Source organism: Mytilus trossulus, chromosome 4, assembly GCF_036588685.1.
Source record: "Mytilus trossulus isolate FHL-02 chromosome 4, PNRI_Mtr1.1.1.hap1, whole genome shotgun sequence".
Taxonomy (NCBI): Eukaryota; Metazoa; Mollusca; class Bivalvia; order Mytilida; family Mytilidae; genus Mytilus; species Mytilus trossulus.
The window spans coordinates 45,074,557-45,088,541 of NC_086376.1; the positions used below are offsets into that span (position 1 = coordinate 45,074,557).

The 13,985-nt window shown below is 33.8% G+C and overlaps 2 protein-coding genes across 2 annotated transcripts; one reads left to right on the forward strand and one right to left on the reverse strand.

Moving 5' to 3' along the window:
- Positions 1-2,761: 2,761 nt before the first annotated feature.
- Positions 2,762-5,427, reverse strand: LOC134716647 (uncharacterized). Its single transcript, XM_063579657.1, has 4 exons — positions 5,409-5,427; positions 4,468-4,660; positions 3,862-3,919; positions 2,762-3,378 (listed from the first exon to the last, which is right to left on the reverse strand). The coding sequence occupies exons 1-4, from the start codon at positions 5,425-5,427 to the stop codon at positions 2,905-2,907; spliced, it is 744 nt and encodes a 247-aa protein (XP_063435727.1). The 3' UTR covers positions 2,762-2,904.
- A 417-nt stretch (positions 5,428-5,844) lies between these two features.
- LOC134716648 (uncharacterized) lies at positions 5,845-10,497 on the forward strand. The gene has a single exon (XM_063579658.1). It carries the CDS (start codon positions 5,845-5,847, stop codon positions 10,495-10,497), a length of 4,653 nt encoding a protein of 1,550 aa, XP_063435728.1.
- The last annotated feature ends 3,488 nt before the right edge of the window (positions 10,498-13,985 follow it).

Here is a 13,985-nt window from a genome sequence, read left to right on the forward strand (position 1 = left end):
GGTTTCCTTACATCATGTTTCCTATGTTGTTATTTTGTAACAAGATGTCTTTGTTTCCGAGACGAAGACGCTGCATTTCTTCCGTATACTTGTAATTTATGCAAGTTTTACGAATAAAATATTGTTTAAACTAAAAGACACAAAGTACCAAGAGCACTCACAGTTACCGAAAGCTAGTTTGAATCACATACTAACTATCAAATAAATGTTCTCCCATGCATTTTTTCATTTGCGCCGATTTTATATTTTTCCTAATTGGATTTACAGGTATGTTAAAGGTAAGTTCATACTTTTACATTGGCTGAGCAGAGAGTATAAAGACAAAGCAAGTGACATTGCAATTGGTAAATGGCTATCCCAATGTTTCGGGTTACCATTCCTTTCCCTAAATGAAATCGATGACTGCTTCACGTTTGACATTGCCTGACGCTCCGCTCCTTCTGATGACAAATGTCATACATTCTTAGACAACGTACAAGTACACATTCGGAATGAACGGTCAACCAATTCGTAATGGCGTCCATAAAATTAACGAAGGGATGAATTCAACTTCACCATTTGGAACTCTTGGTTTAATAGTTTCCTTGTGAGAAAATGCGATCTCTAGAAATGCCCCCCACCAGTACATGTACGTATGTCAGACAAAGAAAAGGTGGCCTTCGTTATCGACAATGACGCCAAATTAGAAGAGACGAAATCATAAGAAAGATGTGTTGCCTATGAATACTCGAAAAGAACAGATATATGATTTGAATGTATTCCGTTTTTATGGATTTGAATGCTGTACATATATTTTTAATTCGTCATTTTAGTATGAATAGTATGAAACAAAGTGCTTTTATCTTAGGTTTTTACTTCTTGATTTTAAGCAGGAGACAACAGTTATATACATGTTATGATTGACAATTCATAACATATTTACAACTGGCTAACGGAATAGGTCTTTAATGATAAATGAAAAAAGCATTTCTGGGATGGAGAGTTGTCTCATTGGCACTCATACCACATCTTCTTATAAAATTTCACCTGTAATTTACCTGTTATTTACCTGTAAAACAATCGGCGCAAATGAAAAAAAAATCGGCGCAAATGCAAAACGGCGCATTTTTCATATCGCATGTATTATCAGCCCTAGGTTTACTATCAGCCCAAGAGCCGCATGGCTCGAGGGCTGATATTGACCGAGGGCTGATAATACATGCGATATGAAAAATGACATGTTATGATCTTTTTATCATATGCTTCAACAGTAAAGAAAAATAACAGATTAATGTATTGATTCTTTTACGTGGTTCCCGAAGTTTAAAGAGTTAAATCGTTCACGGACGTCGGACCCAAAATTTGATGCATTCAATATTAATTTTTTTCTATCATATGCCTCACACACAACAGAGAGAAAAAAAACCCAACAGTTTAATATAAACGAATCGAAAAAAAAATAATTCAACGATATACATAATTATCAACATTGTTTGGAAAAGTCTTTTTTTTAAAGAAACTTTCTAAATTATGTTTCAGAAAAAATCAAAAAATGCATTTATTTAATAATGTGTTTGTTTTTTATTATTTTTATCATTTTACACGATAAACTATCCATTATAATTGTTTTGTACACTACTTTGTAATGTTTTTCACTGAAAACGTAACATTGGAGTGTATTTTCCGGAATTGGCCGAGTATCACCGGAATGCCATGTGATAACGTTACGGAAAGGCATGTGATAACAATCGAAGCATGTGATAAACTACTCATATATCAGCCCGCTAAGCACCAATTCGAAAAATATGAAATTAACGTCAATTTAATGCTATTATCATACGGTAAAATTTATATGTTATTTAGTCTAAGTATATGATAATATTTAATATGTCATAAATGTACATGGTCTGAGATATAACATTATCTTGTGCAATGTCAAATTAAAAATATATGACAGAATGCAGGAACATAAGTTTACATAACTGTATAGCAATTTGTTTTAATCAATGATTAATGAAAACAGTCCTTTCTGCTATTCTTCTATTATCTCAACACTTTTATCTAGCCTCTAACTTGTACGTCCTTCTGTCCATTAATTTTAGTTTTAACAGAGTTGATCATTTCACAAACGGTGTTCCAATTTATATTTGCCTTAAAAAGTTCTGATTGACCCAAACGTGACATTTAAGAGGACATTAAAACCAAGGTTAAATCCATCATGTTCTACATGCATGAATGCCTTTACCAAGTCAGAAATATGCCAGTTGTTATCCATTCGTTTAATGTTTTACAGCTTTTTTTTCTAAATTTGGAATTTTTTGAATGGTTGGTTATAGATTCCATCTCATTTCATCTTAACTTAACCAAATATCAAAATCAGAACTTTCCGTATATTATTTACGCACTGATGTCATATGAAATGAAAAAGTTCCCATTACAAAACTTAGTTTCATCATTCAATCTCGATTCTAATCATCAACAAGCATTATAAAAAAATAATTATTTCTTGAAGACTAAGCAAAGGATATTTCTATTGTTGTCTCGACAGAGCAAGTATTTAAAAAAAAAAGCAATCAATGATGGTCGGGATTTTAAATTCATTCTACAATAAAACATTTTTCAAATACTTCAAGTCTAGGTATACATAAAAAAAAATGAGATGATGGCCTAAACTCCAAACTCAGTTGGACTTGGTGCCGATTAAAGCATCTCATATAAAACATTCGTTGTTTTTCACAGATTCACCCGTTATAAACGCAAAAGATTTATATGTCTTTTTTATTAAACAAAAATCTCATATGAAATACAAATTCATAAATAAATAAAGGCAGGAAATAAATTTTCATAAATAAACAAACACACACAGAGAAACTACGAATGCAACTGTTCAACAAACTTGATCGGAGCAGGGTTTGACTTCAGGTTTTAATGTCTGTTCCGAATACATCCAACAAGGCTTCTGACAAAATCCATCAGCTTAGGTGTTTTCTGCTTAGATTCGCTAACCTCCGATTGATGTTTTTTCTGTGATGATTTAAATTCTTCTTTTCTTTTCTGTGTTTCTCCCTTTGCTATACATTTTTCATATTTCTTCTGGTTCTCAGCTTTCTTTTTATCAATCTTTCTTTTCTTCTTAATTTTTTTTTCTTCTCGTGCTTTTTTCTCCTTAGATTCCTGAGCCTCCATTTTCCTTTCAATCTCCCGGGCCTCCATTTTTCCTTTCTTTTTTGATTCGTTTTCTTTCAGTTTTCTTTTCTTCTCAGATTCCTTTGCTTCCATTTTTTCCCTTTTCTTTGCTGCTTTGAAGAGTTCTTTGATTCCAACCTTGTAATCATTGATCTTTTCAGCAGATACTTTTTTGTTATCCGTTTCATTTATTTCAAGTTTGTCTTCTGTCATCTGAAATTAAAAAAGGTATAAAAAGGTATAAGGCTTCAATCACTGATTTGTTGCCAACTTAATGCATACAGTATCAAGCATAAAGCATACTGCCGTAACATGCATAAAGCATACCGCAGTATCAAGCATAAGGCATACTGCAAAACCAAGCATAAATTAATAAGCATAATTTTCTTTAGCTTGAGTACATATACTGGACACTTCTACGGTATTTTGTGTGTTTTGGACAAGTCTTTGGTGGTCTGTTTAGATTTTTTATTGAAAATTTCCCTCCATACGTTGCTTCTTTTAAAAGAACAAGGAGATGTAGCATGATTGCATATGAGACAACTATCCATCAGTTACAAGAGAGCAAAGTTGCTAACAATCATGAGGCACTGTATTGCCTTCAGTAATGAGCAACCTATTAGTTTGTTTTATACTGTTTTGGGTTTGATGCCTCATTCACCTATGGAACTTATCTTTTACCAACATAGTACGTACCTGTAAAGCTCTCAGTTCATTGTCATCTTCGTTTTCAAATGAATTCAGGGATTCACCTCTTAAAAAAATATATAAGAAAGATGCTACTAGAACTACATGGATTTTGTTTTATTTTGGTTCGATCTTTTAGATATTTCAGTATCGATAACACAATGGAAAAGGGTGAAGCGGTAAGATTGCCAAGTTAACAACTACTAGTTTCCATCAGCGACAATCAAAACTTTGACGTTACCAACTACAGGCCCAAGGCGTAAGACGTTTTTAAACTACAAACATTAAAATATTTTCTGAAACAACACATTACAGTTGCTGTATCTTAAGATATTAAAGTCAAATCCATGATTAAATGTGAACAAATAAAAAAGGGTAAACAAACAATATGCTAAAAGATGAACAAATCAAATATGGCAAACGGAGAAAATATCAAGATGCATATGGAAAAATTAACAGTTAAAATTATCACTTGAAATCATGACATTGTTTTACATTGAGATAGAATGGTGTTCACGCGCTCTACAAATTGTTTTGATAATGTTTGTTATACCTGATATTAACTCTGTAAGAATCACATACATTGTTACTGGGTTTTTTTTTCTCAATAACTTACTAGTAGCGTTATGATTGAAGTCATGCTCCATGCCATCATTTTGGAATATAAAATCCTTTTTATGTACAGGTGTATCATCCCCTGCTCCATGTTCCTTCTTAGGTATGTGGAATGTAACTGTATGTTCTTTTTTTAAACCCTTTTCTTCGTCTGCATTTTCTCCAGCAGCTGACTTCTTTTGAGTTATTTCTTCTTATATATATATAAAAAAAAAGTATGTGAAATTATTGTAATCATAAAACACAAAAAAACCTGTTCATCAGTAATAGTATAGTTATTTGTAGACTAACTCTCCGTAGTTTTGTTATTTTTTAAATGGTTTTGTTGGATTGTCATTCAATTAAATGAATTCGTGTTGTCACTGTTCGTTTCTTCAGACTCATATTTAAGAATAAACAAGACTTTTTAGTGATGGAAGAAAATCGTTTAAAAAAAAAAAAAAAAAAAAAAAAAAAAAAATTAAACAGACCAACATTTTAAAAAACGACATTGTATATGACAATACACCTCAACTGGTCATTCATTCAAGCCTCTCCATGCATGTACTGTACATTTGTCGGAAAATACGCGAAGTACTAACATTACGTTATGGTAACGTTGTAGATAAGGTACCAGATACAGCTTCAGATAATGGTATGTATAAAATTATTCATTAAGAGTAATGTATGTGCGAGTTATGTTAACAAAAATATTTAAAATTTTCAGAGGAAGAGCGGCAATAATGGCGTTTTGTTTATGCTTTTAATATGTACATGTAGTAATTTTGTGTCCTGAATTTATACATCATATCTCTTCTTTTCGATAATGTTGTTGAATAATCTAAGTAAATCGTGCGTTGTGTTTTCTATACGTTTAATCGTTGTGATAGCTAATGCATATAATATAACGTCACACAGTATAGCGTTATGGTAACAACGTTACCATAACGTAATGTTAGTACTTCGCGTATTTTCCGACATTCTGGGGGCCGACAAAAGTGAAATTTTTATATGAAAATATTAAAAAATGTAAATTCACAATATAGATAAATAAATATTTAAAATTAATGTCCATCTCAAATAAAATAATCTACTTCCTTAACCTTAAATAAACACAATTAAAGTTTATTTCTTGGTCCATTCGTGGATGTTTCTCCTGGCACACACGGCGGCTTCACGAAACGGTAATCGTCTTTGTATGTTACTAGTTCCCGGTTGTTGAGTTTCACGTGTTTCCTTTGGGTGGATATTGTCACATATCTCTAAGGGATATAATTTGACGATGTAACAGTAGAGGGATTCGCTTTGACAAATGGTAACTACGAAACCGCAGTCAACCTTCTCAGAGATCGGTTCGGACAACCTAGCAAACTGATACATGCTTACATGAAAGCACTCATGAATTTACCCGCACCGACGAATGATGCTTTTAGTTTAAGGTCTTACGGAGACAGATTAGAATCATACGTACGAGGATTAGAGTCACTTGGTCAAACATCAGAGATGTATGGTTCGCTTTTGGTACCTGTAGTTTTGGACAAGTTACCGATTGACGTAAGAAAATCTATTGCAAGAGAACACGGGAGAGATAATTTGATGTTGCAAAATCTACGAAAATCAATAACTAAAGAGATTGAAATACTTGAGGCAGGACAGGGAGTCATGGAACCGGACAAATTGCACACCACAGCATTTTTCACAGGTACACAACCAAGATCACACAATAAAGGTAAATTAACTGACACACGGAAGAAGGTAAATACGCATACATGTATTTTTTGTTCAGGTCAGCACTATCCAACGGAGTGCTCTGAAGTAACAGACGCAAACGCTAGAAATCAAATAGTAAAACAGAAACAACTATGTTTTAACTGTTTAGGGTCACACCGGGTGGCCGCATGTAAGTCTACAAAACGGTGTAAAAATTGTAATGGAATGCATCATACAAGCATATGTAAAGGGAAAGAGGTCATTACAGATACGAAGCAGGAGCCGAAAATACAGCAGACAGCTATCAACGTGGTTGAAACATCAGACACAACTAGTGTATTGCATGCATCACAAGTAAGTCCCGACATTCTCCTAAAAACAGCAACTGCACCAGTTATATATAATGACGTAAAAACAGAATGTAACATCTTATTTGACGAAGGAGCGCAACGTTCCTTTATCACTCAGAAATTAGCCGATAAACTTGAAATTAAAACAACGGGGAAAGTCAGCATTCAACTGTCTGCGTTCGGAGATTTATCTCAGAAAGTTCGTAACTTGGAAACTGCAACAATACAATTACAGACCGACACGGGAGAAAATGTGCGTATAAACACACTCATTGTGCCGGAAATTGCCGTCCCGATTCATAACAGTATTTCACATACTACAAAGAGCTTGCCACATTTGAGAGGACTTAAACTTGCAAATTCTGTACACAGTGGAGAGCGTTTTGAGATCGACCTACTAATAGGCGCGGATTATTACTGGGAAATTATTGAGGACAAAATCATAAGAGGAAAAGGACCCACCGCTGTACAGTCAAAGATAGGATATCTGTTATCAGGACCAACTATTGGAAATATCAGCCAGCATTCAAGATCTACAGTTCTTTTAAACGTCATTTCATCCCATCAATTGGAGGAGACAGAGATTGAAAAGTTTTGGACACTTGAGTCAATAGGAATCAATACATGTGAAAACAAGGAGAACAACAACTATTTACAGACATACCAGAACACAGCTATTGATTACGAGAATGGAAAATACACAGCAAAGTTGCCTTGGAAAGTTGACCACCCAGATTTGCCTTCAAATATGGCCATTGCTAAAGGTAGGACCGATAATATAATTAGACGTCTAAACCGGGAACCGGACTTGCTACAAAAATACAGTGAAATAATCAATGAACAAGAAAAGAGAGGATTTATAGAGAGGGTTCCAGATATGGAAGATGATAACAACAATCATATGATTCACTACATTCCTCACCATCCTGTTAAAAAAGATTCCGAGACTACCCCTATTCGTATAGTGTACGACTGTAGTTGTAAACCACAGCAAGATTTAGCAAGCTTAAATGATTGCTTAATGTCAACACCACCAAATCTAAATGACTTGACGAAAATATTAATGCGATTCAGAATCGGAAAATATGGTATCAGTACAGATATTGAAAAGGCATTTTTACAGATAGGACTTGACAAGAAGGATCGTGACGCTACACGTTTCTTTTGGCTAGCTGACCCCGACGACCCACGTAGCAATCTTACAACTTACAGGTTTAAATCGATATTGTTTGGCGCAACATGCTCACCATTTATTTTAAATGCCACTCTACTTAAGCACTTGGACGAAAATGAAAATAGTATAACACAAACGATGAAAAGGGACTTATATGTAGACAATATTCTGTCAAGCGTTGAGACTTATGACGAAGCCATTGCATATTTCAAGGATGCGAGAAATGTCATGTCAAAGGGAGGATTCAATTTGCGATCTTGGAGCTCAAACTGCAGTGATTTAACTGAAATTGCAAAAAACGAAAATTTAGCCGAAAAGAACATAACGGTAAAAATACTAGGAATGATATGGAACACTGAAAAAGATACAATTTCTTTTCATAAAGTTAATGTAACGGATATTAAGGAACCAAACATAACAAAACGTGAAATACTGAGTCAATCATCTCGAATCTACGATCCTATGGGATTACTTTCGCCAGTGTCCGTTAGGGCCAAAATCTTAATGCAAGACCTCTGGAAAGACAAACTTGAGTGGGATGAACCACTACCGTTAAACGTACAACAACAGTGGATGGAATTAGCTAGAGACTTAGAATTTTCAACAAACACAGAGTTACCGAGACAGATTTTAACTAAGAGTACAGATGAACCAAAACAGTTACATGTTTTCGTTGATGCCAGCCAGAAAGCCTACGGATCAGCTGTTTATATTACAAATGGACAGCAGTCAACATTAGTATTTGCTAAGAGCCGTGTTGCACCTATAAAGACGTTGACATTACCACAATTAGAACTAATGGCCGCTGTGATAGGAGCTAGAATTGCAACACACGTAAAATCAGCTTTATCAATAAACAAAGTCACGTATTGGTCGGACAGTCAAATAGTTTTACACTGGTTAACAACGACTAAACATTTGAAAAAATTCCTTCACAACAGAATTACAGAAATTAAATCTTTAACACAGGATTCAGAGTGGAAATATTGTCCAACGAATGACAACCCTGCAGACCTATTGACAAGAGGAATCAGCGCTTCACAACTAGCAGATGCTAAACTGTGGTTTAATGGACCGGAATGGATCAATTGTTCAAAATCTTGGCCGCAGTGGACACCTAACACATGCATTCTTTTAACGAATATAGATCAAGAGGAGAACGTTACAAATACAATTGAAGGGAATAATACACATGGCATTCATTGCATACTGGATATTATGAGATACAGTACATTAACAAAGATACTACGTGTTAGTTCGTGGATTTACCGATTCATAGCGAATTGCCGCAAATCACGCTCACAGAGAATACAGAGCAAATTCATCACATGCGAGGAACTACAAGCTGCAACAGAAAAATGGATAATAAGTGCTCAGAGGATTTCATTTGATAAAGAAATCAGGACTTTGAAGTCGCAATCGAACACACCCAATACTTTAATTCGACAATTACGACTATATATAGACGAGAAAGAAATTATTCGTTGCCGCGGGAGAATTCATAATGCTCCAATTAGTGAAAATTCAAGATTTCCGTGTTTATTACCAAATAATTATCATTTCACTGAATTGCTTATATCGGAAGTTCATAAGAATTTAAAACATTCAGGAGTATTAGCCACAGTCACCGAGATTCGCCAAAATTATTGGATACCTAAAATACGTCAACAAGTGAAAAAAGTTCTTCGTAAATGCGTCACTTGTCGTAAAGTAACCGGAAAACCGTACAGTGCGCCAGATCCTCCACCTCTACCAAAGACAAGATTAATGGAAGCACCACCGTTTACCGTCACAGGTGTTGATTTTACTGGAGCGTTATATGTTAAAGACAATAACGGACAAGGGAGCAAAGTATTCATATGCTTATTTACATGTGCGTCAACGCGCGCAGTGCATTTAGAGGTCGTCACAGATCTTAAAGAAAGATCTTTTTTACAAGCGTTCAGAAGATTTACGAGCCGCAAGTCTTTGCCGAGAGTGATGATATCTGACAATGCGTCAACATACATGGCCGCATCCGAGACTTTAGAGAGACTAACCAAATCTGAAACCTTAAATGATGCGTTATCCGTCTGTGGAACGACTTGGAAATTCATAATAAAACGAGCTCCCTGGTATGGTGGTTGGTGGGAGCGCTTAATAGGACTAACAAAAATGTGCTTACGAAAAGTTCTTGGAAGATCGTACATTACATTGGAGGATTTACAAACAATAGTCACCGAAATTGAAGCCGTGTTGAACGATCGGCCTTTAACGTATGTGTCCACCGACATCGAGGATCAGGAACCTTTGACACCATCGCACCTGCTTTATGGGAGAAGGATTACAACTACACCGTATCCACGACAAGACATCGACGAAAATACAAGTTTCATAGAAAGAAGCGACATTTCTAAACGTGCTGAACTACAAAATTTCGTAATTGACCAATTTTGGTCACGATGGAAATCAGAATATCTTACGTCGCTACGTGAATACCACACCAGAACAGGAGATAACGACCAGACAATTAAAGTGGGAGATGTTGTTCAAATCCATGAAGACAAGTATCCAAGAAACAAATGGACAATTGGAGTCGTTGATTCTTTAATAACTGGAAATGATGGACTTACAAGAGCAGCCGAAGTGAGAACAAAATCCGGACGCTTTTCACGACCGATCGTCAAATTATATCCCTTAGAGATATGTGACAATATCCACCCAAAGGAAACACGTGAAACTCAACAACCGGGAACTAGTAACATACAAAGACGATTACCGTTTCGTGAAGCCGCCGTGTGTGCCAGGAGAAACATCCACGAATGGACCAAGAAATAAACTTTAATTGTGTTTATTTAAGGTTAAGGAAGTAGATTATTTTATTTGAGATGGACATTAATTTTAAATATTTATTTATCTATATTGTGAATTTACATTTTTTAATATTTTCATATAAAAATTTCACTTTTGTCGGCCCCCAGAATGTCGGAAAATACGCGAAGTACTAACATTACGTTATGGTAACGTTGTTACCATAACGCTATACTGTGTGACGTTATATTATATGCATTAGCTATCACAACGATTAAACGTATAGAAAACACAACGCACGATTTACTTAGATTATTCAACAACATTATCGAAAAGAAGAGATATGATGTATAAATTCAGGACACAAAATTACTACATGTACATATTAAAAGCATAAACAAAACGCCATTATTGCCGCTCTTCCTCTGAAAATTTTAAATATTTTTGTTAACATAACTCGCACATACATTACTCTTAATGAATAATTTTATACATACCATTATCTGAAGCTGTATCTGGTACCTTATCATCTGTTTTCTTGTCTTTATTCAGATTCTCTCCTTCGTCTGTTGAAATTTTTAATATTACAATAAAAAGTTTATTTAATACCTACTTATCTGTGCGTCTAGATGAATATTAGTTTCATTTAAAAAAAAAAACTATATTATAATTTAAAAACAAAAGATGGAAATACAAATAGTTCTGGTACAAGCATGACTAAACAGACGAGTACGCCTTTAATTTTGTAGTTAACGGTTGTAAATTGCCCGGTTTTTTTTTTTATTTCATTCATGAAGATAATATGAAAATTTTTAAAAAAAGTGGTATAATTATCCTTATCCTTCAAAGACTTTTAAAAAAACGTATGCTCATTAACAAAGACCTCTCCTCCATGTACTATTGTGTATTTACTCACCTGTCGTATCTCCAAATGAACTATCCTCTTGTAAATGTGTATAATTATCTCTTACAATTTCCATTCTTGTCCAAAATTCTAATTCTTGAGCGGACTTTGCATTTTCCTTAAATTCAATGATAAGCTGCTTTTTTGCAGCCTCTAACTGCTGGAACCGAGGCTGGAACGGATTATCTATGTCATCCATATCTAAAATAAAGGTTTAACATGTGTGAATTAAATAAAAGGAGGTGATGAAAAATATATAGACAACTGGAACAGGATTCCTACCTTTTACACTATTGTTTTTAAGTTCCGTATTGGTTATTGTGTTGGGAATCGTGTAAAGGCTTTATACAACGAATGCGCACGCTGCATGGATAACGTATTATAAAGCGCAATGCACAACGCTGAAATCAATTCGTGTGATTTCCCCGACTGTTTAACAATTATTGCTTTCATGGCTTTACTTTCTTATAATGCAATTAAATATTGACTAATTTTGCGTTAAAAAAGATCTATTAATCTTGTACGGACAACACTAAAATGTTGACAGTACAAATACACTAAAATATTAACAGAACAAAAAAACAACAACTATAAGCTCAATCTTTTTGTGCAGTTTACTTTAAGCACACAATTTGTTTTCAAAGTAAAATCATATTAAAATCAGAATTTCGTAAATTCTCCTTTCCGTCGCATTTATACAGAACCATGAGAATGCTTAATGTGATGAAAATATTTTTTTCAAGAATAAATTAATATCCATAAACTTTAACTTATTTACATATTTCATACAGTAAAATCGAGAGAGAAAATAATTTTCATTTGTTTTCTTACCTTACCGTCGGATAATTTCTCTCTCTTTAATTCTATTTTATAAACAAGAATGAACGCTTCTTCGATTGTCTAAAAAATAGCTGTGTATCGATGAGATTTTTTCCTCAACGACGATCTGTAGTTAGCGATCCTAACTGTGACGTCTTCATCAGCGATACCTTGACTTCCGTTTTATATTCCAAATAACGAATAACTGCGCGCCATGGACAGTTATAATAAGGGATAAAAAAAAAACCTGTTTAATACCTAGATGTATTTCAAAATGTAAAAATTAATAAATAAAGATGCAGAGTAAACGACAGTGAGACAGCATCTCAACAACAAAAATACCCCTAACACACCGAAAACCTACAATAAGCAAATGTCTATACATTTCATTTTACAAATACAGTTAATATATATATTTTTTGTAAAAATTATTCTAAACAAAAAGGGACGTTATTTCAAACGTATTTGGCGATGTACAAAAAAAAACACGACAAAGCCATACCAGGCTTATAATTGTGTATGCCGCGCGTTTCGTCTTCATAAGACTCATCAGTGATTCTCATTTAAAATCAGTAGGTAAAGTTGTGTAATATTGAACTGAGGAGGTATGGTATGGTTGTCAATAATACAACAATCTTCAAAAGATTTAGGAAAGCATATGTTAACCAATTTAGGAAAGTGTATTGCCTCAACAGTAAGGAAGAAATAGATATAGGAAGATGTGGTGTGAGTGCCAATGAGACAACTCTCCATCCAAATAACAATTTAAAAATTAAACCATTATAGGTTAAAATACACACATGTAGTAAGCAATGAAAAAACAGTACGACAAAATGTGAAACAATTCTCTAAAGAGAGAAATTAAAAAAAAAATAAAGACACACAACAACAAACGACAACCACTGACTACAGACTAGAGACAAGAGTATGCATAATGTAGTGGTTTAACATGTGTGTTAGCGCATGGAACAGTGGTGTAAAAGGGCGACAGAAGAACAACAATAAATATATAATTACCCAGACGAGGCACCCTCTTTATCAATACAAGATTAAAATATATATATATATATATATCTTTATTCTGACAAACCTTCGTAAATACAATGGTATACAGAAGTTACATGATTGTAATAAATAACACAGTTATAAATTAATAACACAGTTATAAATTAGAGAAAACATAATATGTACACTATTTACAAATACATGTATAAGTTGAGTTTAGCCAGGAGAACACACACATGAATTAATATGCCTTATAAATGTACATAGCTTTTTTAAATATGATTGTTTTTTCATATTCATTATTTCCTTAAATTTAATTATATTTGGATAATCAATATACTTTTTAGCGATATACTTTTGTCTTTCTATAGCCATAAATTTACACTTCATTACATAGTGGAATTCATCTCCAAGATCTTTTAAGTCACATAGTTCGCATATTCTTTTATCTCTCTGAATTTTTTTCCATCTTCCACTTTCAATAGGTAATCTGTGGTTAATGAGTCTAAATTGACACAAAGTATAAATATCACGGGGTTCCAAAATGTCTAAATACTTTTCGAATCCGAAAAGTTCCTTAAAAAGGCGATAATTTAATGTTTTTGAGCTCGTTTGAATATCTGGGTACCATGTTTGTTTAAATTAGAGATGTTCTTACAACAGTCTTTAACCAAATTTCATTTACACAAGTTTGAGATAACCATACATAAGATAAACCAGTTTCATTAAGGATAAATTCTATACATTTCATCCAATAAAGTTTAACATTATTTCCATGATATAAACT

Bases quoted from the DNA above. Each gene is read 5' to 3' on its own strand.
- LOC134716647 (XM_063579657.1), bottom strand. The intron at 3,920-4,467 runs TAAGTTATTGAG...TATTTTTTTAAG, and splicing joins TTCAATCATAACGCTACTAG to AGGTGAATCCCTGAATTCAT. The intron at 3,379-3,861 runs GTACGTACTATG...TTTTAATTTCAG, and splicing joins ATGAACTGAGAGCTTTACAG to ATGACAGAAGACAAACTTGA.
- LOC134716648 (XM_063579658.1), top strand. From the start codon at position 5,845: ATGAATTTACCCGCACCGACGAATGATGCTTTTAGTTTAAGGTCTTAC.